Genomic DNA, 22,146 nt, shown 5'->3' with positions numbered 1-22,146 from the left:
TGAAGCAAACAAGTGTCCAGGAGGCGGTCCATCACATGCAGAAGAGCCCCCTCCCCTGACTGACAGCCCTAACATCCAAAAGGGATAGTATTCAGTGCAGTGGGTGGGATCAGAGCCCCAGCAATACACATAGGCTCCACCTCCTGAGCACTTGTGGCCATCAGGGTCAATAAACCATGGATTTCTCAGCCATGTAACCTGCAGGATCCATAAGCCCCTGGTATGTTAATATTGCCCCCTATATAGCACTGCAGCAATCACAGGGGAGGGGGCACAAAAAGTTCTCCAAAATATTACTGGTTTATACCCAAGTCATGAGACCTCACACCAAGAGAACCGGGTAGGACCATGGAGCTAATGCCAGGCAGCCTCATACATGACGAGTATCTGACAGGTCACCTATACATCACATATGTAATACATACTGACCGGCCTCACACATGACAGGTCACCTATACATCACATATACAATATATACCCACCAGCCTCATACATTATGAGTATCACATGTACAGTATATACCGACCGGCCTCATACATGATGAGTATCTGACAGGTCACCTATACAATATATACTGACCGGCCTCATACATGATGGGTATAAGATATGACATGTCCCATATACATCTCCCTTATTCCTCACAGCGGCCCCTCCTGTCCCCTCACACAGCGGCCCCTCCTGTCCCCTCACCTGTCCCCCTCACACAGCGGCCCCTCCTGTCCCCTCACACAGCGGCCCCTCCTGTCCCCTCACCTGTCCCCCTCACACAGCGGCCCCTCCTGTCCCCTCACCTGTCCCCCTCACACAGCGGCCCCTCCTGTCCCCTCACCTGTCCCCTCACACAGCGGCCCCTCCTGTCCCCTCACCTGTCCCCTCACACAGCGGCCCCTCCTGTCCCCTCACCTGTCCCCCTCACACAGCGGCCCCTCCTGTCCCCTCACCTGTCCCCTCACACAGCGGCCCCTCCTGTCCCCTCACCTGTCCCCTCACACAGCGGCCCCTCCTGTCCCCTCACCTGTCCCCCTCACACAGCGGCCCCTCCTGTCCCCTCACCTGTCCCCCTCACACAGCGGCCCCTCCTGTCCCCCTCACACAGCGGCCCCTCCTGTCCCCTCACCTGTCCCCCTCACACAGCGGCCCCTCCTGTCCCCTCACACAGCGGCCCCTCCTGTCCCCTCACCTGTCCCCTCACACAGCGGCCCCTCCTGTCCCCTCACCTGTCCCCCTCACACAGCGGCCCCTCCTGTCCCCTCACCTGTCCCCCTCACACAGCGGCCCCTCCTGTCCCCTCACCTGTCCCCTCACACAGCGGCCCCTCCTGTCCCCTCACCTGTCCCCTCACACAGCGGCCCCTCCTGTCCCCTCACCTGTCCCCCTCACACAGCGGCCCCTCCTGTCCCCTCACCTGTCCCCCTCACACAGCGGCCCCTCCTGTCCCCCTCACACAGCGGCCCCTCCTGTCCCCTCACCTGTCCCCCTCACACAGCGGCCCCTCCTGTCCCCTCACACAGCGGCCCCTTCTGTCCCCTCACCTGTCCCCTCACACAGCGGCCCCTCCTGTCCCCTCACCTGTCCCCTCACACAGCGGCCCCTCCTGTCCCCTCACCTGTCCCCCTCACACAGCGGCCCCTCCTGTCCCCCTCACACAGCGGCCCCTCCTGTCCCCCTCACACAGCGGCCCCTCCTGTCCCCCTCACCTGTCCCCTCACACAGCGGCCCCTCCTGTCCCCTCACACAGCGGCCCCTCCTGTCCCCTCACCTGTCCCCTCACACAGCGGCCCCTCCTGTCCCCTCACCTGTCCCCTCACACAGCGGCCCCTCCTGTCCCCTCACACAGCGGCCCCTCCTGTCCCCTCACACAGCGGCCCCTCCTGTCCCCTCACACAGCGGCCCCTCCTGTCCCCTCACCTGTCCCCTCACACAGCGGCCCCTCCTGTCCCCTCACACAGCGGCCCCTCCTGTCCCCCTCACACAGCGGCCCCTCCTGTCCCCCTCACACAGCGGCCCCTCCTGTCCCCTCACACAGCGGCCCCTCCTGTCCCCTCACACAGCGGCCCCTCCTGTCCCCTCACCTGTCCCCTCACACAGCGGCCCCTCCTGTCCCCTCACACAGCGGCCCCTCCTGTCCCCTCACACAGCGGCCCCTCCTGTCCCCTCACCTGTCCCCTCACACAGCGGCCCCTCCTGTCCCCTCACCTGTCCCCCTCACACAGCGGCCCCTCCTGTCCCCTCACCTGTCCCCCTCACACAGCGGCCCCTCCTGTCCCCTCACACAGCGGCCCCTCCTGTCCCCTCACCTGTCCCCCTCACACAGCGGCCCCTCCTGTCCCCTCACCTGTCCCCCTCACACAGCGGCCCCTCCTGTCCCCTCACCTGTCCCCCTCACACAGCGGCCCCTCCTGTCCCCTCACCTGTCCCCCTCACACAGCGGCCCCTCCTGTCCCCTCACCTGTCCCCCTCACACAGCGGCCCCTCCTGTCCCCTCACCTGTCCCCCTCACACAGCGGCCCCTCCTGTCCCCTCACCTGTCCCCCTCACACAGCGGCCCCTCCTGTCCCCTCACCTGTCCCCCTCACACAGCGGCCCCTCCTGTCCCCTCACCTGTCCCCCTCACACAGCGGCCCCTCCTGTCCCCTCACCTGTCCCCCTCACACAGCAGCCCCTCCTGTCCCCTCACCTGTCCCCCTCACACAGCGGCCCCTCCTGTCCCCTCACCTGTCCCCCTCACACAGCGGCCCCTCCTGTCCCCTCACCTGTCCCCCTCACACAGCGGCCCCTCCTGTCCCCTCACCTGTCCCCCTCACACAGCGGCCCCTCCTGTCCCCTCACCTGTCCCCCTCACACAGCGGCCCCTCCTGTCCCCTCACCTGTCCCCCTCACACAGCGGCCCCTCCTGTCCCCTCACACAGCGGCCCCTCCTGTCCCCTCACCTGTCCCCCTCACACAGCGGCCCCTCCTGTCCCCTCACCTGTCCCCCTCACACAGCGGCCCCTCCTGTCCCCTCACCTGTCCCCCTCACACAGCGGCCCCTCCTGTCCCCTCACACAGCGGCCCCTTCTGTCCCCTCACCTGTCCCCCTCACACAGCGGCCCCTCCTGTCCCCTCACCTGTCCCCCTCACACAGCAGCCCCTCCTGTCCCCTCACCTGTCCCCCTCACACAGCGGCCCCTCCTGTCCCCTCACCTGTCCCCCTCACACAGCGGCCCCTCCTGTCCCCTCACCTGTCCCCCTCACACAGCGGCCCCTCCTGTCCCCTCACCTGTCCCCCTCACACAGCGGCCCCTCCTGTCCCCTCACCTGTCCCCCTCACACAGCGGCCCCTCCTGTCCCCTCACCTGTCCCCCTCACACAGCGGCCCCTCCTGTCCCCTCACACAGCGGCCCCTCCTGTCCCCTCACCTGTCCCCCTCACACAGCGGCCCCTCCTGTCCCCTCACCTGTCCCCCTCACACAGCGGCCCCTCCTGTCCCCTCACCTGTCCCCCTCACACAGCGGCCCCTCCTGTCCCCTCACACAGCGGCCCCTTCTGTCCCCTCACCTGTCCCCCTCACACAGCGGCCCCTCCTGTCCCCTCACCTGTCCCCCTCACACAGCGGCCCCTCCTGTCCCCTCACACAGCGGCCCCTCCTGTCCCCTCACCTGTCCCCCTCACACAGCGGCCCCTCCTGTCCCCTCACCTGTCCCCTCACACAGCGGCCCCTCCTGTCCCCTCACACAGCGGCCCCTCCTGTCCCCTCATCCTCCTCCATCACTTGTATAAGACACCCCATGTAGGCCATGTCAGCGCCGCCCCCTTCACCTCCCGTCCCCAGTCACCGCTACTGAGCCCCGAGCAGGCCCTGACCTGTTTCCTCACCGTTCGGTGCTCCCTTCGCGATCTATCGCGATATCCCCGGCACACCGGGCCGCCCGGATCCACCGCCGATTACACTGTCCGTTTGAACTGTCTCACTGCGCAGTATCCTTAAACCTGATTGGTTCAGGGAGCGACAGCAGCGGCCGCCGCCTGATTGGACGGTTTGAAAGGAGTAGGCGGGGCCTGGTGAGGATTTCTGCGCCGCGCTCTGAGGAGGCTCCAAGTACTGAAGGGGGGGGGGGAAGAGTCTTGTATCTTATCTTATATCTTATGTCTTATATCTTATCTTACATCTTGTGAATTATATCTTATCTTATATCTTGTGTAATCTGGCGAGGATTCCTCCTCCATTACTTTTCCTGGTGTTTGGCCTCTGGCTCAGTCTTTGGCTCCTCAGGGATCACTGACAGGACTCAGACAGAAAACCACCTGGACATCCTCTTCACATTCCTGTATGTGAACAAGCCCTAAGCCATTGTCCACATGTGTAACATGCGGCTCATCCATCGCATTCATCCTCTAATGGACATAGTGATGCAGGTGTGAGCGAAGCCTAAAGGTGCGGACCAGGCCCAGGGCACTCCACAAGCTGCCCCCGGACCACCATGGAGCCCTAAATCCCAGGTAGATGCCCAGTATTACCCACCGCCAGCCCGAGGCACTCCACAAGCTGCCCCCGGACCACCATGGAGCCCTAAATCCCAGGTAGATGCCCAGTATTACCCACCGCCAGCCCGAGGCACTCCACAAGCTGCCCCCGGACCACCATGGAGCCCTAAATCCCAGGTAGATGCCCAGTATTACCCACCGCCAGCCCGAGGCACTCCACAAGCTGCCCCCGGACCACCATGGAGCCCTAAAGCCCAGGTAGATGCCCAGTATTACCCACCGCCAGCCCAGGGCACTCCACAAGCTGCCCCCGGACCACCATGGAGCCCTAAATCCCAGGTAGATGCCCAGTATTACCCACCGCCAGCCCAAGGCACTCCACAAGCTGCCCCCGGACCACCATGGAGCCCTAAAGCCCAGGTAGATGCCCAGTATTACCCACCGCCAGCCCAAGGCACTCCACAAGCTGCCCCCGGACCACCATGGAGCCCTAAATCCCAGGTAGATGCCCAGTATTACCCACCGCCAGCCCAAGGCACTCCACAAGCTGCCCCCGGACCACCATGGAGCCCTAAATCCCAGGTAGATGCCCAGTATTACCCACCGCCAGCCTGGGGATTACACAAATCTCCTGTGCCCCCCCCCCCCTCCCCCTCCAATCTAGAGACCACTCTCAGTTCTCACTGGGTATCAATTATAAGCTGAATAAAGTGTCAGAGCCCAAAACGGCCCCTCACTAGTCACTGCTCTTGTGATCGGTGCAGGGGCCAATGAGGAGACCCCCCCCCAGTGATCAGACTCTTCCTCATCAGTGATCAGATCACCCATCCATCCATCCATCCTATGTATGATTGATTCCCCGCCTCTCCAGTGATCAGACCCCCCCCCCAGTGATCAGACCCCCCCCAGTGATCAGACTCCTCCTCATCAGTGATCAGATCACCCACCCATCCATCCATCCTATGTATGATTGATTCCCCGCCTCTCCAGTGATCAGACCCCCCCCAGTGATCAGACCCCCCCCCGTGATCAGACTCCTCCTCATCAGTGATCAGATCACCCACCCATCCATCCATCCTATGTATGATTGATTGATTCCCTCCCCAGTGATTAGACTCCCCCCCCCATCAGTGATCAGATCACCCACCCATCCATCCATCCTATGTATGATTGATTCCCCGCCTCTCCAGTGATCAGACTGTTCCTCATCAGTGATCAGATCACCCATCCAACCACCCTACATACCATACCCCAACCTCTCCCCCCCCCCTAAACCCAGGCCCCCCCTCCACTCTACTTGCTTTGGCAATGCCAAATGTCTATTTGGACATGCCAATAAAGCTTATTTGATTGATTGACTTCCCCCCCCCCTCATCAGTGATCAACTCCCCCCCCCCCAATGTTCAGACATGTACCACCTATCACAGTAATCCCCAGCAGGGGGCACTACACTCATGCACGACTCCAAGCAACATTATCTGTGTCCTTAACACAGTCTTTTGGTAAGATGCATGTCAGGCCGGGGCTGCACATCGCGGATCTGGAAAAAACTCTGCGTTTGCACCGTGCATGGGGTTCTGACTAATCCTATCCACACATTGCCAAAAAAAAAATAAAAAAAAAATCACATATCTACGAACCTGACAGAGGCAGAAAGTCCACAGAGGAAAACTGGAGCTGTAAGGGTCTGTTCACACAGCGGGGAATGCAGAGGACGGTCAGGCACATCCACCTCAGATTCCTCCTCATTTTTCGCCCCCTGGGGTAGATGGCTGGAGCAGACTGTTGGGTCTCTCCAGGGGTTTGCTTATATTTTCAGCAGCAGATTCTGCCATGTGAACAGGCTCTAAGTATCATGAGCAGAAGAGTCTCCTCCTCTGCTGGAGCCGAACCAAAACCTGTGCCGACCCCTGGCTGAAGATGCGTGTCTTTGTACCGTGTTAGGGTGGGCCTGGTGATTTGGTTATCAGCTGTTCTTGGATGGTAACTCTGCCCCTAGAATGTGTTTCTGAGGCCTCCGAGGTGTTCGTCTCTATCTGCAGGGTTAGAACATATGCGATGGGATCTGATGGCCTGGCTGTAGACAATGGAGTTCTTTAGGTGTTTAGGATGAAAGCTATCCCATCTTAGGTAGGTCGGGCGGTCAATCGGCTTCCGATACAGCGATGTCTCCATTTTGTTGTCCTGTATGTTGATGACTGAGTCCAGGACGTTTATTTCAGTGAAGGAGTGATTAAGCGTCAGGCAGGGTTACCATCCAAGAACTATTGAGAACCAAATCACCAGAATACCAAGATCGGAGTTATTAAAATACAATACCAAACAGGAGAACAATCGGGGGCCCCTGGTGTCACATATAACCCCCACCTGGAGACGCTGAGAGGAATCACACGCAAATTACATCCAGTACTGCAAAAAGACCACCGTCTAACATCCATATCTCCAGACCCCCCTCCCCTGTGCTACAGACACCAAACCTCAGGAATATGGTGATTGTCAGCAGCTCACTGTCACCTCCAACTAACACAGGAACATTCCCATGTGGAGAGAAAAGGTGCAAAACCTGCCCCCACATACTGACCCCTGACAGGATAGAGATCCCAAACTAACAGGGAATATAAGACCCCGGGGACTGTAACACCGCATGTAGTGTATGTAATAATGTGCACCAAGTGTCCCACTGATAATCTGTATGATGGAGAGACCGGACAGCAGCTTAGAGTGCGGAGGAACTCACATCGCCATACAATCAGAGAACGAAGACTGGACCTTCCCGTGCCAAAACATTTCTCTAATGAGGATCATAATATCACCCATCACATGAAAATTTTGGTTTTAAAACAGAATTTTAAATCCAGGAAACAGAGAGGGATTTATGAGTACAAGTGCATGACCTTGTTTGACACTCTCCAGAAAGGGATGAATCTGTCACATGGGTTCATGGCGTCCTATAGGAATCACTGACCTGAGACATAAAGACACTCTGTGAACTGATAAGAACATCACAAGCTGATGAATTGTTTAGTTGTAGAACCAATCACCTTCTCCCCCCCCCTCCTAGAATTCTATTCCTATGTGTCCCTCTGTACATACAGTACATATGCAGCCTGCAGAAATTGTTTTTAGATTTACCTGAAGAAGCCGAGAGCTGCGAAACGTTGTAATCTGTCATCAGTATTAGTCAGCCATTAAAAAGGGATCAACTACTGACTCAAGGTTTTTTTTGTTTTTTTTTTATATAGATTTCCAACCCCTGTCTGAAGGCAGTGAGCGGGTGTTAGGGGGTTAAACATGGAGACTACTAGTCCGATCTTAATTACTGAATTTTACTACTTGCAGAACTTCTTGGTTTTACAACTTCACGTATACAACAGGCAGAAACTTCGGACTCCGTAGCAGTCGCAGGTCTGTGGTGTCTCTGCTCAACCAGTCCTACTGTGCAGGATGGCTGCTCGTCCGAGCTCTACAAAGGTACATTTTATGTTTTCAATAAAAGAGACACATATTAGGGAGGAGGGACTGGCGGCTGTGAGATGTTGGACACATATACAGAGGGGCGTGGCTTAGCAGAAAGGGGTGTAGTTTTAGATGTACCAAATCTATCATTCAGGATCATCCACCGTGATAACTTCTAAGACGACCCGATTTAGCGACACAAAGACAATCCGGTCTGTCAGCAACTTGCATCGCATTGTGGTATGGATCTATGGTATAGACACTGCTGGGGCATTAGTTAGTTGTGTACCAGTCCAGGTCATTCCTGCAGACACATTGTGGTATGGATCTATGGTATAGACAATGGTGGGGCATTAGTTAGTTGTGCACCAGTCCAGGTCATTCCTGCAGACACATTGTGGTATGGATCTATGGTATAGACATTGGTGGGGCATTAGTTAGTTGTGCACCAGTCCAGGTCATTCCTGCAGACACATTGTGGTATGGATCTATGGTATAGACAATGGTGGGGCATTAGTTAGTTGTGCACCAGTCCAGGTCATTCCTGCAGACACATTGTGGTATGGATCTATGGTATAGACATTGGTGGGGCATTAGTTAGTTGTGCACCAGTCCAGGTCATTCCTGCAGACACATTGTGGTATGGATCTATGGTATAGACAATGGTGGGGCATTAGTTAGTTGTGCACCAGTCCAGGTCATTCCTGCAGACACATTGTGGTATGGATCTATGGTATAGACATTGGTGGGGCATTAGTTAGTTGTGTACCAGTCCAGGTCATTCCTGCAGACACATTGTTTTCTTATATTCTGGAGCACTAAGCAGTAGCTGAGCAGGACATGTGACTTCCTCTGCTAGATCATATGTGGTTATATGCATGGTTTGATGCACTATATTGTATATGTTATGTGTGATTGTAATGACAATATATATTGTATATAGGATTTGGTGATTATAAGAAGCTAATGATTGGCCCTCTGTTACACGGGTGGGGGTTGGTGGTTTCTTATAGAAATTACACTGGAGTAGATGTGTTTATTGGCACTTGAGAAAGGTCCCAGTCCCAGTGAGCGATACGTGGTGACTGCTTTATCCAATAAAAGGACATTTTCCATCCAGACAAGTTGCTGACAGACCGGATTGTGTTTTTTCTATTGCAAACCCTTTTACATGGAGAGGGGCCGTACAATGTGTGGGATAATCCCCAGATCTGCTGGTGCTGCTGCAATATATATATATATATATATATATATATATATATATATATATATATATATATATATATATATATATATAGTGTGTAGATATGGAGTATATATATATACACACACACACACTCTATAGTGTGTAGATATGGAGTATATGGGAGAAGCCGGACCGACATCGTGGAAACAGATGCAGAATAAGTGAAAATAAATAAATTCCAGGGCAGAGCATCGATAAGACAAATTATAAAACAAAGACGACTTAAGAAAATCTATTTTTATATTAAGTTATCACAACAAGTCTAAAATACAGAGGTTAAATAAAATAGAAAAAAAAACATCCAGAAATCCTTGTTAAAAAGATTATAAAATAAACAACTCGCTGCGGACAGTTCTTTTTGTTCCGTCTTAGTATAAAAATTAGAATTTATCTTTACCCCCCTCCCCCGCGAGGATCAGTGCTTAACCCTTCCTGTGCCGAAAGGGTCATCTCTGGCAAATTGGCAGGTTGCGTGAGAAGAAGGGAGTTAGTCTTATCTTCTGTTCCTGGGCGATCTCGGCACAGACAATGGCGGTCAATATCATTTGGCAAATCTCAATGAAGTTTTGTCCAAATCGTTAATGCAAGGCAATGGAGTGCGTCAATAAATCACGAAGCGCTGAGGTGTTGGAGACGACCTCTGACCGATATCTCCCGATAAAACAACCAAAATGAACACAAGACGAAAGCACTTTGCCTCAGAAGACCACTGGTGCGCAACAACATCTCACTTGTGCGTTCTGAACCAGAAGGTGATGAATCCCCCCCATCGGACATGGCGAATGCAGCAGCCGAACACTGACTCACACAGGAGGGCCTGTACCAAAAAACGCCAAGTCTTGCCCTTCACGTGCGTCCGTCACAGACCTTTGAAGAGTCCAGTTTTGTCCAAGTGTAAGGAAGCAGAGCAGAGAGCTCAAGGAAGAGACGTAGACTCCCGATTAGTACTGGGGAGGGGTAAACCACCCGACGCTTCCCCCAGCCCCATTTCTCATCATGTCCGGTGGGGGTCTCACACCTCGCTCTCGGTGGAGGGTAAGTGCCGTCCTCTCCAGCCAGTATCTGGTAAGGAGACTCTCCGTTCAGGGCTTGGTGGGAGCGTGACACTGCCCGTCTCAGACTGTTCTTCTTGAAGCAGCTGTTGCGTCTCTGTCAGGTCTAGAGAGGCAGTACTGGCCTGTAAAGAGACCGTGTCCGTCTTGATGCAAACATGGTCCCGCAGAATGCTGCCTCGAGATGGCTTCACCTGCTTGAGATCATCCCACTCACTCTCATCCCCAGACAGTAGGCCGAAGCCTTCCAAAATTCGGATTTTCTCTTTGGTAAAACCATTGTCAGGGACAGCCTGTGAAGGAAAAGGAGAGCGAGTGAGCGGCACCGAAGACAAGGCCGGAGTGATTTATCCATTCTGGTGGTCAGACCGGCCAAGTCACATCTCTGCAACAAGAGAGTCAGGAATGAAAGCAAGACGGGGACTCAAACTCCACACCAGTAACTGCATTACCCAATCCAGAAGACGGGGTGTGAACAGATGCACAAGCCACAAAATACACAGAAATAAAGGGGTTGGGGGTTTCATATACAAATATTTTTTTAAATTTGTTCAATTTTAATAAAAAACAAAATAAAAAATTTGCAGTTACAAGAACAAATGTGCAGAGAATAGACACCCCCCCTCCCCCAATTATAACTAATGCACTAAAGGCGGCAGACAAAGGTTAGCCATAGAGCATGCTCACACCGTTACACAAATGATCATCAGTGGTCTGCAGAACTACCCGCACCCCTCACCCAAAGAGGAGGATCTTTACCAGACCCCTCGTAGATGTACAGGTTATCTGTAATGAGAGTGGACTAGCCAGACACAGACTTAGGCAGCACCGTATATACTGGGCCAGGACAACGGCACCAAATATATACAGCCAGGACCGCAGCACCGTATATACTGGGCCAGGACAACGGCACCAAATATATACAGCCAGGAACGCAGCACCAAATATATACAGCCAGGACTGCAGCACCGTATATACTGGGCCAGGACAACAGCACCAAATATATACAGCCAGGACCGCAGCACCGTATATATACAGCCAGGACTGCAGCACCGTATATATACACAGCCAGGACCGCAGCACCGTATATACTGGGCCAGGACAACAGTGCCAAATATATACAGCCAGGACCGCAGCACCGTATATACTGGGCCAGGACAGCAGCACTGTATATATACACAGCCAGGACTGCAGCATCGTATATATACACAGCCAGGACTGCAGCACCGTATATATACACAGCCAGGACTGCAGCACCGTGTATATATATATATATATATATATATATATATATATATACACACACAGGACTGCAGCACCGTATATACTGGGCCAGGACAACGGCACCAAATATATACAGCCAGGACCGCAGCACCGTATATATACACAGCCAGGACCGCACGGAGTGGCTAGTGGGCGGATACACCTTGATGACTATGTATACTAAGAACCTCATGCTCAGCAGTGTAGAATCACTGGGAAACATTAGATCAGTGTATAAGACTGGGGTATACGGGCCAGGGCTTTTCCCTTTTTGGATACACCTTTATTACCCATCTATCTATGGGCTCGGCCATACATCTCTGAGCACTGCGACCTCCACTGACCACTAGAGAGGAGAGGTTTAGTGTAATGGGGGTCACACGGGAACCCCTTTAATATGGGAGGCCAACTTATAATCGCACTTGGCCGTCTATAAGAGCCCCATAGAAAGTAATGACTGGACACTGAGCACACGTGACCCACACTCTGTATTATAGGATGGGACGATTCTTTCCTCCATTGTACCTCGAGAGATTGGAGGCACAATCATTGCAGTTAGTTTTGGCATCTTATACGCCAATTACGCTGTCAAGTGGGTGGTCTGGAGGAGGGGCAAGCAAAGGGGTGTGATTTAGTGCTTTGACACTGTCCAATTCCGAACTCCGAATCACACCCCCCCTTGCCTGCTCACCCACCTGACTGTACAGGGCCTAACTGGGCTTATCAGGCACCAAAAGTAACTGCACAGATTGCTCAGTGGGGTGAGAGAAAAATTTCTAACTGTGCTGGTATCATGGGGGGTGGGCTGTTTAAGGGTGACGGTGCTGAAAGGTCCCCTTTAATACACCTGGATCCTTAAGAGATCTGGTAAACAAGTCCATAAGAAGTAGAAGAAATGTCCCCGAGTCACTCGCGTGCAGCATCCAGCAATACCTGCAGGTATCAGGAGAACTCAGAAGAGGAAAGGAGAGAGACTGTCAGAAGGAGTAGAGCGCTGCAGGGACATGGAGAGAGTCAGAACATCACTTGTAAAGGTAACAAAGGCTGAAGTGATCCAGTGCCACAGAACGGCTCGCCCCACTTCTCCAGCACTTACCTCCTTGCGATGCCTTTGCAGATGACAAGCTCCCGGCCGGTGCACAGCCTCTATTTTCACCTCCTGGGTAGAGGTGCGGTAGGAGGGGTTGCTGTACGTCAGGGTTCCCAATGCTGGGTCTGACAACTTTGCCCGACGATGCCTGAGAAAACAAACTAGAAAGTGATGTATAGGTCTCAGCAAAGGACCTTCTCCACCCCAGGGCAGCACCACAAGGACCAGGAGCCACCACAGGTTCCCATCATGTCCTTTCAGAGAGGTCTCACAGGATAGTTTCTATCCCCACCCCCCATTATGGCCCTTGGTCCAGCTGTATACGGATCCTCTCTCTTTAGCTATTACCTCTATATACACACCTGTATATCAGCAGAGCACAGATCAGGAGGAGCAGGCACAAGAGCGACAGCGATCCCGCGATGATGTGAGGCACGCGCAGCTTGTCCCCTGGGCACAAGGTATAAGAGAAGATCAGAAATGTCCTCTCATTAGTGTATGGGTGTACATGGCTACAGTCTAGGTTCTCCCCATACCTGCACTGGCTGGGATCGCTCCATTGTGGGTGCACAGTCCGTCCGAGGCCTCTGCATCTGAGCAACTAAAAGACAATGGTGAAGAATAAAGACTCAGTTACACCTTATGTAGGGATACCCCACAGGTTTGGGGGCCAAGACCCCCTTACTTTGTGCTTATCTCCTCTTGAATGACTGGTATATAGATCCATACCCAGCCGAGCTACGTTATATCCCAGGAGTGGGCACTTCTGATCATGGGGCGAGGGGGGGGTCTCAGGTTTGTGACAACACATTGAACGTTTTTGATAAAATAATAGGCACCCCGCCAATAATTCTACACCAGTCAGAGAATACTCCTACCTTCCTGCGGTCACCCCTGGTGTACTGTCTGCTCGCTCGCCCTGCGTGTTAGGGCTGGATGGGCCAGACATCTTCTCACTATTGTTTGTTGGATGAGGAGGTGATGGTAAAAATCCAGGAACTGAAAAGTGAAGAACAAATACTCTGGAAACAAATTCTTATCACTAAACTATGGAGTCAAGACGTGACAAGGAAGAACAAAGAAATCGGTGTCTAGTTCACGGCTGCTGAGTGAAAGCTCTGGAGACCTTCGTAGGACATCGGCGTAGGCCAAGTTCGAATAATAATAAGTTCTAATAATCAGTTCACTGATTATTGGTAAGGCGACCTTACATTTCAGGCCGTCTGGTGGAGGCCTCAATGAGAAGTCAGAGGATGGTCTAAATAAATGGACTTATCAATGATACAGCCTGAAGTTGGATACTCACTGGTCGAGCAGACTTCATTGGCCAAGTCATCTGGACAAGCGCACACAAAGTCATAGCTTCGAGCGAGACAAAGATGGGAGCAGCCGCCATTATTAACTCCACATGGGTTACTACCTGCACGGCGGAGAAGGGCAAAGCATTTAGTCCATGACGGGTTGCGATATGAAAAGCACAACAAGCATTGGGCGGTCTCTTACCTGTTTGTCGCAGTGGAGACACCACAATGATGTCCATCAGGCCTTCCATGTTACCCAAAATGGTTTCTTGACTCCTTCCCGAGTATTTGTCCACCCTCTGAATGGATTTGGTCTGCCAGTCAGTCCAGTATATCCAGCGGCCCTCCTGTTTGTTCAAACCAATGAGAAGTCACTTATGGAATAATAACATCAGCGATTCCTTATTGATGATCACAGAATCTTTACCTGAGTGAGTGCAAATGGGTGAGACACCTGGCTGACAAGCACCTGGCGGGTCTTTCCGTTCAGATCAGCGTTCTCTATGCGATCCAGGTGAGCGTCCACCCAAAAAATTCTGGAAAGGATCAATATACAAAATACATAGGAGTCAACTATACATAGATGAAGGAAAGTGAGAAGCCATTATTTAAAGGGGATGGGTTAGAATTATGGGACAGTCTCTTTATAACCCATCCAGGTATAACAGGTTGCACAACTACTGACCTGCGGGTGTCATAATCCAAAGTCAGTCCATTGGGCCACCCAAGATCCGTATTAATGAGGACTTTGCGGTCAGAACCGTCCAAGTGAGATCTCTCGATTTTGGCAACATGACCCCAATCGGTCCAAAACAGATACCTGCAACAGAAATGTCATATACTAAAAGACGTCAGCAGCCAATGAAGAGTGAGTCTGGAGACCGCTCAGCTCACAAGGTTCTTACCCTTTTCTTGGAAACACAGCAATGGCTCGAGGCTCATCAAGGCTGTTATTAATCAGAACTTTTCGGTGTCTCCCATCCAGCCGTGACACCTCAATAGTGTTTGCACCAGTGTCGGTCCAGTAAAGATTTCTTGCTATCCAGTCCACAGCCAGGCCATCGGTGGTCTTCAGCCCCTCACCAATGATGGTCTCCATACCAGTTCCATCAAGGTCCACTCTCCTAAAAACGGCAAAAATATATTAAGCACAAAGAGCCATGACACCTTCAATTATTCCACAAGGAAGGGATCACTGCAAATATTCTCAGATTGTCACAGGATTACATTTTCCCTTGTGATTTACAGAGGACCTTTCACCACCTCCATGATCCTAATCTCTCGGTAATCGGTGTCGCTCCACAGATTCCGGAACAATTGGAATTTTTTCTCTACCCAAATGTTCCCGGGCAATTATGGCTGTTAGTTGCAGCAAAGTTATGCTCTGTACTGTCAGGTGGGCAGTCCTGGGCGGACACAGAAAGATGGGACCGCCCGCCTGACAGCAGAGAGCATTACTCTGCTGAAGCTATGATTGCTCAGGAATGGTGGGGGCGTGAGAAAAAATTGCAACCATGTCAGAATCAGGGGAGCGGCAACTATTACAGGATGCAAAGAGTTGGAGGAGTCAATGAAAAGTTATCGGTCACCAAGATTTGCACATTATTTCCTTCATGACTTGAGCACATCATGTAAAGAATCTATTCCTAGCAGGATGGATCGCTATATACATAGGCCCATGTCTCTTCACTACCGGGAATAATATAGATCATTTCTGGAGCTAAGCAGTTATCCCCAATCTGGAGGCACAGTATATTGGGTAACTGGATGAAGAAGGCCTGCAGATCACCCCCGAGAGCCCCTCTGCACCTGATCACATCCAGGAAAACATCCGTGTAGTAGATTTTGCCTTCTACGCTGTCATAGTCCAGAGAGATGACATTGTTCAGTTCTTTAATAGGAACATAGACGTCCGTGTAGTCATCTGTGTCCAGGGAGATACGACGGATGGAATCTCGGCTGGAGAACAGTAAGTAGGTGTCAGGAGACGGGTCACATGTTCTACCATCATCCTTCAGCAGAATGCCGGTGGGGCAGGCACACGAGTAGCTGACTGGGTTTGGCAGGCAGAGGTGAGAGCATCCGCCATTTTTGTCTCCGCACTTGTTGTATCCTATAGGGGATACAAGGAGAAGTCAGGAGCCACATACAGACGGGCTGTTCACAGGATGACAAGGATCTACTATAACCCATTATAAAGACCAGAAGACCTCAGAGAGGACCAATGAACTGACCCAAGGCATGCGTCCGGTCTACTGCTTGAATGTCCATCAGACCGGGCAGATTGTCTCTGACCACTATAACATTGGCTCCTGTGTCTTTATCTGCTCTCTGGATTTTGCGCGTCTGCCAATCTGTCCAATATATGTGTGCACCAAGGAGAGTCAAGCCATACGGATGCTGGACTGGAGATACCAAGATACGTCGGTTCCTTCCCATCAGATCAGAGGCCTCTATTCTCTGCATGGAAAAGGAAACACATTTAGAGAAGAAGGAAGACCCCGATATACAGATACAGCAAACCTCAAATCTGAAACTAAATGGTGCGACATAATAAACTAGCCCAATAGTGAGCACAATACCACGTAAAGAGCAGCCCACTGACACCAGCCCTTAACGTACCTCCGTATGAGCATCAGCCCACAAAAGCTGCGAGCCGGCCTTGTCCACTGCCAGTCCATTGGGCCATCCTAAGTTCATACTGATGAGCACTTTACGGTCAGAGCCGTCCATTCCTGCTCTTTCCAGTTTGGCATTCTCTCCCCAGTCTGACCAGTACATGTATCTAACCGGAACAAAGAAATATATTGATATGATCTCTTACCCCAGTCATGAGAATGGAGTTCATGTTAGATCTTATTTCTGTCCCTTACCCCATCTCGTGATACAAGGCGATTGCTCGGGGGCTTCCCAGATTTTGCCAAACGAGCACCTTCCTCATGGAACCATCTAAATTTCCCACTTCGATCCTATTGGTCCCAGTGTCTGTCCAATATATTTTTCGCCCTATGGCGTCCACTGCCAGACCATCGGTGGTCACCAAACCTGAGGAGAGAGTATTTACAATTACAATGTGAGGACTGAGATTAGAGACGTGATGTACTTGTAGGTAAACTGCTGGGCAGTCGTTACCGGTGGTGATTATATCTTGGGTATTAGATCCATCAAGCGCTGATCTGCTAATTTTTCGCAATGTGCTGTCGGCCCAGTACAGCAACCCTGCAAAAATGAATAATTGTGACTATACCATAGAAGCCGCTGTCAGCTATCCCATCCTGCCATCGATCCCTGGACATCCCCATCATGCCGATAACTCACCATCAACAGGATCCACCCCAACAGCAATTGTGTTCTTCATGGTCACATTGAGGGGAAGCACAACATCGGCAAAATACGGGATATCCAGAGAAACAGAGCGGATATCAGTCCTTCTGGCAAAGATAAGAAAACGGTCCATGCCTGGAGACGAACGAGAGCAGAAAGGGTTAAAACACCATGACACCCCATCCAATACTAACTAAAGGTAATAAGATGTAAGTCACCTGAGGAACAGGTTCTGCCATCGGCTTGCAGGTTTACCCCAGTGGGGCAGGCGCAGCTGTGGCCTTTGAGGTGGGGGGAGAGAAGACAGATATGGCTGCAGCCTCCGTTGTTTATAGCGCAAACAGTGTCAACTGTGGGAAAGAAAACAGATGCAAATGGTTAGACTAAAGGGGGTGCGCCTAGGAGATCAATGGCTGATCAGTGGGCGGCACAACTTATGAGGAATCCCCTGTTGGCCATGGATGTGCAATATTGGTCCATTGGTGTAGTCGCTCCATTCATGATAGTCACGGGCTGTGAACTCCATCATCAGTCCCACAGAGAAAGAATGAAGTGACTCCACATGGACCAGGACACTTATCACCTATTCTGCGGGTCTATATAATGGCAGGCGTTGGTTTTATACCTTTAGGGCGTTGGCGATGAAACACATGAATGTCCATAAGATTCTCCAAGTTCTCTCTCACAGTTTTCCGGTCAAGGCCGGTCTTTCGATCTGCGCTCTCAATGCTCTTAGACTGCCAGTCTGTCCAGTAAATTCGGTCCTCATATAGGGTCAGGCCAAAAGGGTGAGGGAGGTCAGTACCGATCAGCACCTACAATACCCCAATGACAATTAGAGGTTACTATGTCAGTCCCAGAAGGGGGTCGATAAAGAACGGTGTGTCGGGGGCAGCTCACCGTGCGGTCAGCACCATCTAGTTTTGCAGTTTCTATGGTTTTCATTCCAGCATCGGCCCAGTAAAGCCTCTCAGACTCGTAATCGATTGCCAGCCCATTGGGCCATGTAAGGTTGGAGGAGATGATGACGACGCGCCCAGATGCGTCCATGCCAGCACGCTCTATTTTAGGATTGGCTCCCCAGTCTGTCCAGTACATGAACCTACAGAGGACAACATCTTTATTGTTCTCAACATAAAAACCGACAACGGCATCTTCAGAAGTGGATTTTTTTTTTTTTTTGCAAAATCAGGAGAGTAACAAACTATAGGAGAAGTTCTTACCCGGCGATTGGATCCACCACAATATCCCTCGGTCGGTCTAGGTTCTCCCAGATGAGGACGCTACGTAATGAGCCATCGGTATTGGAAACTTCTATCCGGTCAGTCCCTGAAAGGCAGCAGAGACATCCATCGACATGCTGGAAAATCCGGATCTAATTCTAGACTCGTTCATGGAGGACGAGCAATGCCAAATTCACTGTAACTTGTAACTCCAAGAAAACTAAGACAGTCAACTAAGGACAGCGCACTAAGAAACCGAACCATACATAAAGTGGTCGGCCAATCTGGGAAATTTATTCATTAAACTCCCGCCTTACCAACTAAATATAACTACACAATGGCCAATATCACTGCTGGGAGTTACAGAAGTCATTTGTAATCAGTCAGCAAACCCAGTAACAAAGTGCTCAGTTTCCCTGCAGCGCCTCCACTGGAGCAGTAGAGTACTACATGGTGCTCAGTGAAACCAATGAGCCGTCTGTGTAATGTGGGGTCGTCCACTGCAGGGGGCGCTCTCCACAACCAGTCTCCATTCTGACTAATAAATGAGGAGGATACAGGGTCCTAGTGCCCATAGTCAGTACCTGCATCCGTCCAATATAGTTTCTGTGTCACCCAGTCGATGGCCAGGCCAGCAGGACTTTCTAAGCTGGTCTCTATGATGACCTGGTGGAAAGAAACAAACAGAAGAATCATTGTCAAGAGGAACCAGGTTTGGAAAACACATGTTATGATCTCTCCAAGACTCCATAGCTTATGGTATATAGCAGCAGACTAGCCAGGTACAGGTATACGGAATAAACACATCAGCCGAGAGGCTGTAAATGGGCCTGGCCATGAGGTTACAACACAATTCCTATAATGCGGTATTTATGGGATAACAGATGATGACATATCACAGATTCCTGGATGATCAGACGCTATATAACAATAGAGGCTCTCTCACCTCCTGCCCGCTGCCGTCAGACTTTGCACGGTTGATGGAGTCGGAGTTGGTGTCAGTCCAGTACATGTAGTCATCCGCAGAATCCCAGTCCAGTGCGACGGCGCTGCGTACATTGGACAATGGGATGACAAAATCGGAGAAGTCACTGGTGTCGAAGCTGATCCTCCGGATGTCCGTCCTTCGGGCAAAAAGCAGGAACTTGTCAAGACCTGATCGAAGGTCAAAGGTCATCATCTTAATTCTTCAGCTTCAAAATGACATAAAGAGCAAATGCAGGAACTGGGGCTCAGCTAAGGCGGGAGCTCAATGTGTTCATGGAAGACTATGGAGATTACTAAGAGATCTCTACTGGATCACAGATCTACATTCATTGGTCCATGTGTGGTCAGTTACAGAACGACAAGTCACAGGCGGCCAGGACATGCTGGGAGTGGGAGTGGAGAGCCACAGGTTGGGGGACCATGAAATAAGCCCACCATGAGTATCAGCAGGTTATACAGTAAGGCGGCTCATACACGACAGTAAGTTTAGTCTGCAATTGTGCAGACATTGTATTCAGTGCCGCCCCTTACGCCACCACATATTTTATCGGTGTTGTGCCGTGACCGAGGTCTGCACTGAATAGCGCAGGTACATCACGGCACTGCACGGACTGTCCCATAGAACTGTATGGGTGCGTGCAGCTGGACACGGACGTATGGAGGGAAATATTAGTGACACGCAAAACCACTACGGTCATATAAGACCAGCCTAAGAGATGGCAGAGGAGAGGAGACTACATGTATGTAATGTCCAGCAGCACACGGGCAGTGTCATCATACTAAGCAGCTTTATAGACTGGATTATAGAGAAGAGATTGTAGTGTCTCCACAGTAACAGACTACAAACAAACACTATGTAGTCTGATCCTATAGACGCCAAACCTTCTGTCCCATAACCTTTGCCAATATGCTTCAAAACTGACAGAATAGAGCGAGACCCCGGATCAATCCCAACACGATGGCTTTGTAGTCTGTGGCCATGGAGACAGAGGTTTTCCATATTAAATACAATGGGGCAATACAGAATAGCTGCAATGGTGGATATACCCATTAGGGTGTAAGGCAAGTACTGGCCTATAAGGGGCGCTATAACCAATAGAACAGCCAGTGACCACCAGTATATAGAGGAGTACTGGAGACTACTTACTTAGTGCACAGGTCTTGGATCCAGTCTTTCGGAAGCCAGTAGGACAAGCACAAGTGAACGCATCTCCACTAGGCAAGCACAAGTGGGAGCAGCCGCCATTGTCCGCGCCGCAGCGGTTCTTCCCTAGAGGAAATCATATAAATTAACCCCTAACATTACACATGGATAAAAAATAAAGAACGATGTGGACTCCATCCGCTCACCATGAGGCTGTCTCTGCGGGTGCAGGGTATGGATGTCCATGGGGAAGTGCAGCTTGCTTCGTATAACCTCTTGGTTCTTGCCCGTGAACTTATTGGCGCTGTTTATACTTTTTGTGTGCCAGTCAGTCCAGTATAGACTGTCCTCAAAGACCGTGATGGCAAAGGGATGGGGGAGACCTGTGGAGCAGAGGACAGATGAGCAAGCGGACCCGTCAGGACTAAAACAAGCAGACGGCTGCAGGAGTTTGCGGCACTTCAGACCTTGGTTAATCACAGCTTTGCGGTTGGATCCGTCCAGATCAGCCCTCTCAATGACATGGTGTTTGGCATCCACCCAGTACATTCGTCTCCCAGCATAATCAATGGTCAGTCCATTGGGCCAGAAGAGATGGGTATCGGCAATGACGCGTCTGTTTGAGCCGTCCATGCTGGCGTATTCAATGCGCGGTGTATTACCCCAGTCTGTCCAGTAGATGGTGCTAAAGGAATAGAAAAATGTAAATAAGAAAAACAATCAGTCTGATAAGAATCGGAGTCTATAGGGAGACGGTCACAAATCCCGATGACGGAACGTGACCCACATACCCTTCCATTGGGTTCAGAGCTATGGCCCGAGGTTTCTCCAGATTGTGCCATAGGATGACCCTACGATGAGTCCCATCTAGATTGGAGACTTCAACACGAGAGGTGCCAGAGTCCGTCCAGAATAGCTTGTCATGGATCCAATCAATGGCCAGACCCCCTGATACCAAAAAGAGGAACAATTATACCCTGAGGAGTAAGAGAGTAACCATGTCCTGACCTTGTGACGGTCAGGCTCCAGATCGCCCCATACACTACAGCTCAGAACGTGAGACCCATCATCTTATAGACAATCATCTCGGCTATCTTATACATACACGCAATTTGCAACCATTTGTAAAAATCTAATTTTTTCTTTTTATTGTTTTGTAAGTCCACCTTTGTCTTTCACCACTTTCTGGATCCTTCTGGGCACGTTCTCCATCAGATTGCAGCAGATCCTCGCCATAATCTGATCCCAGGTCTCTTCTACACTTTCTCAATGTTAGAGCATACTGGTGGAACCACTTAGGTAGGAATACAGCACTTTCTTGGGTTGGGGTCTGAGGACTGTGGGGGACAATCCAGCACCTCTACTTCATGGTCATTGATCTCCACGTATGCTTCGGGTCATTGTCCTGCTGGAACACTACGTTGTCCTTCCATACCCATAGTACTCGAGTGTACGAAGTAACTCCTCTTATAGGATACTCACATATAGCTCAGCAGTGAGACCACCAACAATCCTGGTCAAGTATCCAACACCGCTGGCTGTGAGACATCCCCATATCCTCCGACATCCTCCACCAAACTTCACAGTTCCTTCAAT

At 51.3% G+C, this 22,146-nt stretch overlaps 2 protein-coding genes across 8 annotated transcripts in view; both read right to left on the bottom strand.

Moving 5' to 3' along the window:
- CKAP5 (cytoskeleton associated protein 5) overlaps nt 1-3,966 on the bottom strand; it is a 35,582-nt gene extending 31,616 nt beyond the window's left edge. For 3 of the 4 annotated variants that reach the window (XM_075280751.1, XM_075280754.1, XM_075280753.1), the window contains exon 1: nt 3,844-3,966. The gene's annotated coding sequence lies outside the window, so the exon portion shown is untranslated. The remainder of the gene's footprint in view (nt 1-3,843) is intronic. The other variant, XM_075280752.1, reaches the window with a different exon arrangement.
- Nucleotides 3,967-9,410: 5,444 nt separating this feature from the next.
- The window catches only part of LRP4 (LDL receptor related protein 4), a 57,728-nt gene continuing 44,992 nt past the window's right edge, over nt 9,411-22,146 (bottom strand). For 3 of the 4 annotated variants that reach the window (XM_075280746.1, XM_075280747.1, XM_075280749.1), the window contains 26 exons: nt 21,342-21,498; nt 21,018-21,235; nt 20,757-20,933; nt 20,554-20,676; nt 19,366-19,574; nt 19,004-19,085; nt 18,420-18,525; nt 18,097-18,298; nt 17,822-18,011; nt 17,415-17,546; nt 17,191-17,331; nt 17,005-17,091; nt 16,746-16,917; nt 16,495-16,657; nt 16,107-16,332; nt 15,682-15,985; nt 14,778-14,996; nt 14,558-14,692; nt 14,300-14,408; nt 14,075-14,219; nt 13,878-13,991; nt 13,450-13,570; nt 13,108-13,172; nt 12,934-13,021; nt 12,578-12,719; nt 9,411-10,511 (listed from right to left, as the gene is read on the bottom strand). In XM_075280746.1, the coding sequence (XP_075136847.1) occupies nt 10,179-10,511; nt 12,578-12,719; nt 12,934-13,021; nt 13,108-13,172; nt 13,450-13,570; nt 13,878-13,991; nt 14,075-14,219; nt 14,300-14,408; nt 14,558-14,692; nt 14,778-14,996; nt 15,682-15,985; nt 16,107-16,332; nt 16,495-16,657; nt 16,746-16,917; nt 17,005-17,091; nt 17,191-17,331; nt 17,415-17,546; nt 17,822-18,011; nt 18,097-18,298; nt 18,420-18,525; nt 19,004-19,085; nt 19,366-19,574; nt 20,554-20,676; nt 20,757-20,933; nt 21,018-21,235; nt 21,342-21,498 (4,160 nt within the window). In that variant the 3' untranslated portion in view covers nt 9,411-10,178. Of the gene's footprint in view, nt 10,512-12,414; nt 12,476-12,577; nt 12,720-12,933; nt 13,022-13,107; nt 13,173-13,449; nt 13,571-13,877; nt 13,992-14,074; nt 14,220-14,299; nt 14,409-14,557; nt 14,693-14,777; nt 14,997-15,681; nt 15,986-16,106; nt 16,333-16,494; nt 16,658-16,745; nt 16,918-17,004; nt 17,092-17,190; nt 17,332-17,414; nt 17,547-17,821; nt 18,012-18,096; nt 18,299-18,419; nt 18,526-19,003; nt 19,086-19,365; nt 19,575-20,553; nt 20,677-20,756; nt 20,934-21,017; nt 21,236-21,341; nt 21,499-22,146 lie in introns of all 4 variants that reach the window. The other variant, XM_075280748.1, reaches the window with a different exon arrangement.

The sequence above is a fragment of the Leptodactylus fuscus genome, chromosome 7 (genome assembly GCF_031893055.1).
Source record: "Leptodactylus fuscus isolate aLepFus1 chromosome 7, aLepFus1.hap2, whole genome shotgun sequence".
Classification (NCBI taxonomy): domain Eukaryota; kingdom Metazoa; phylum Chordata; class Amphibia; order Anura; family Leptodactylidae; genus Leptodactylus; species Leptodactylus fuscus.
The sequence above is the reverse complement of the archived record's forward strand: the minus strand, read 5'-3'. Positions and strand labels throughout refer to the sequence as shown.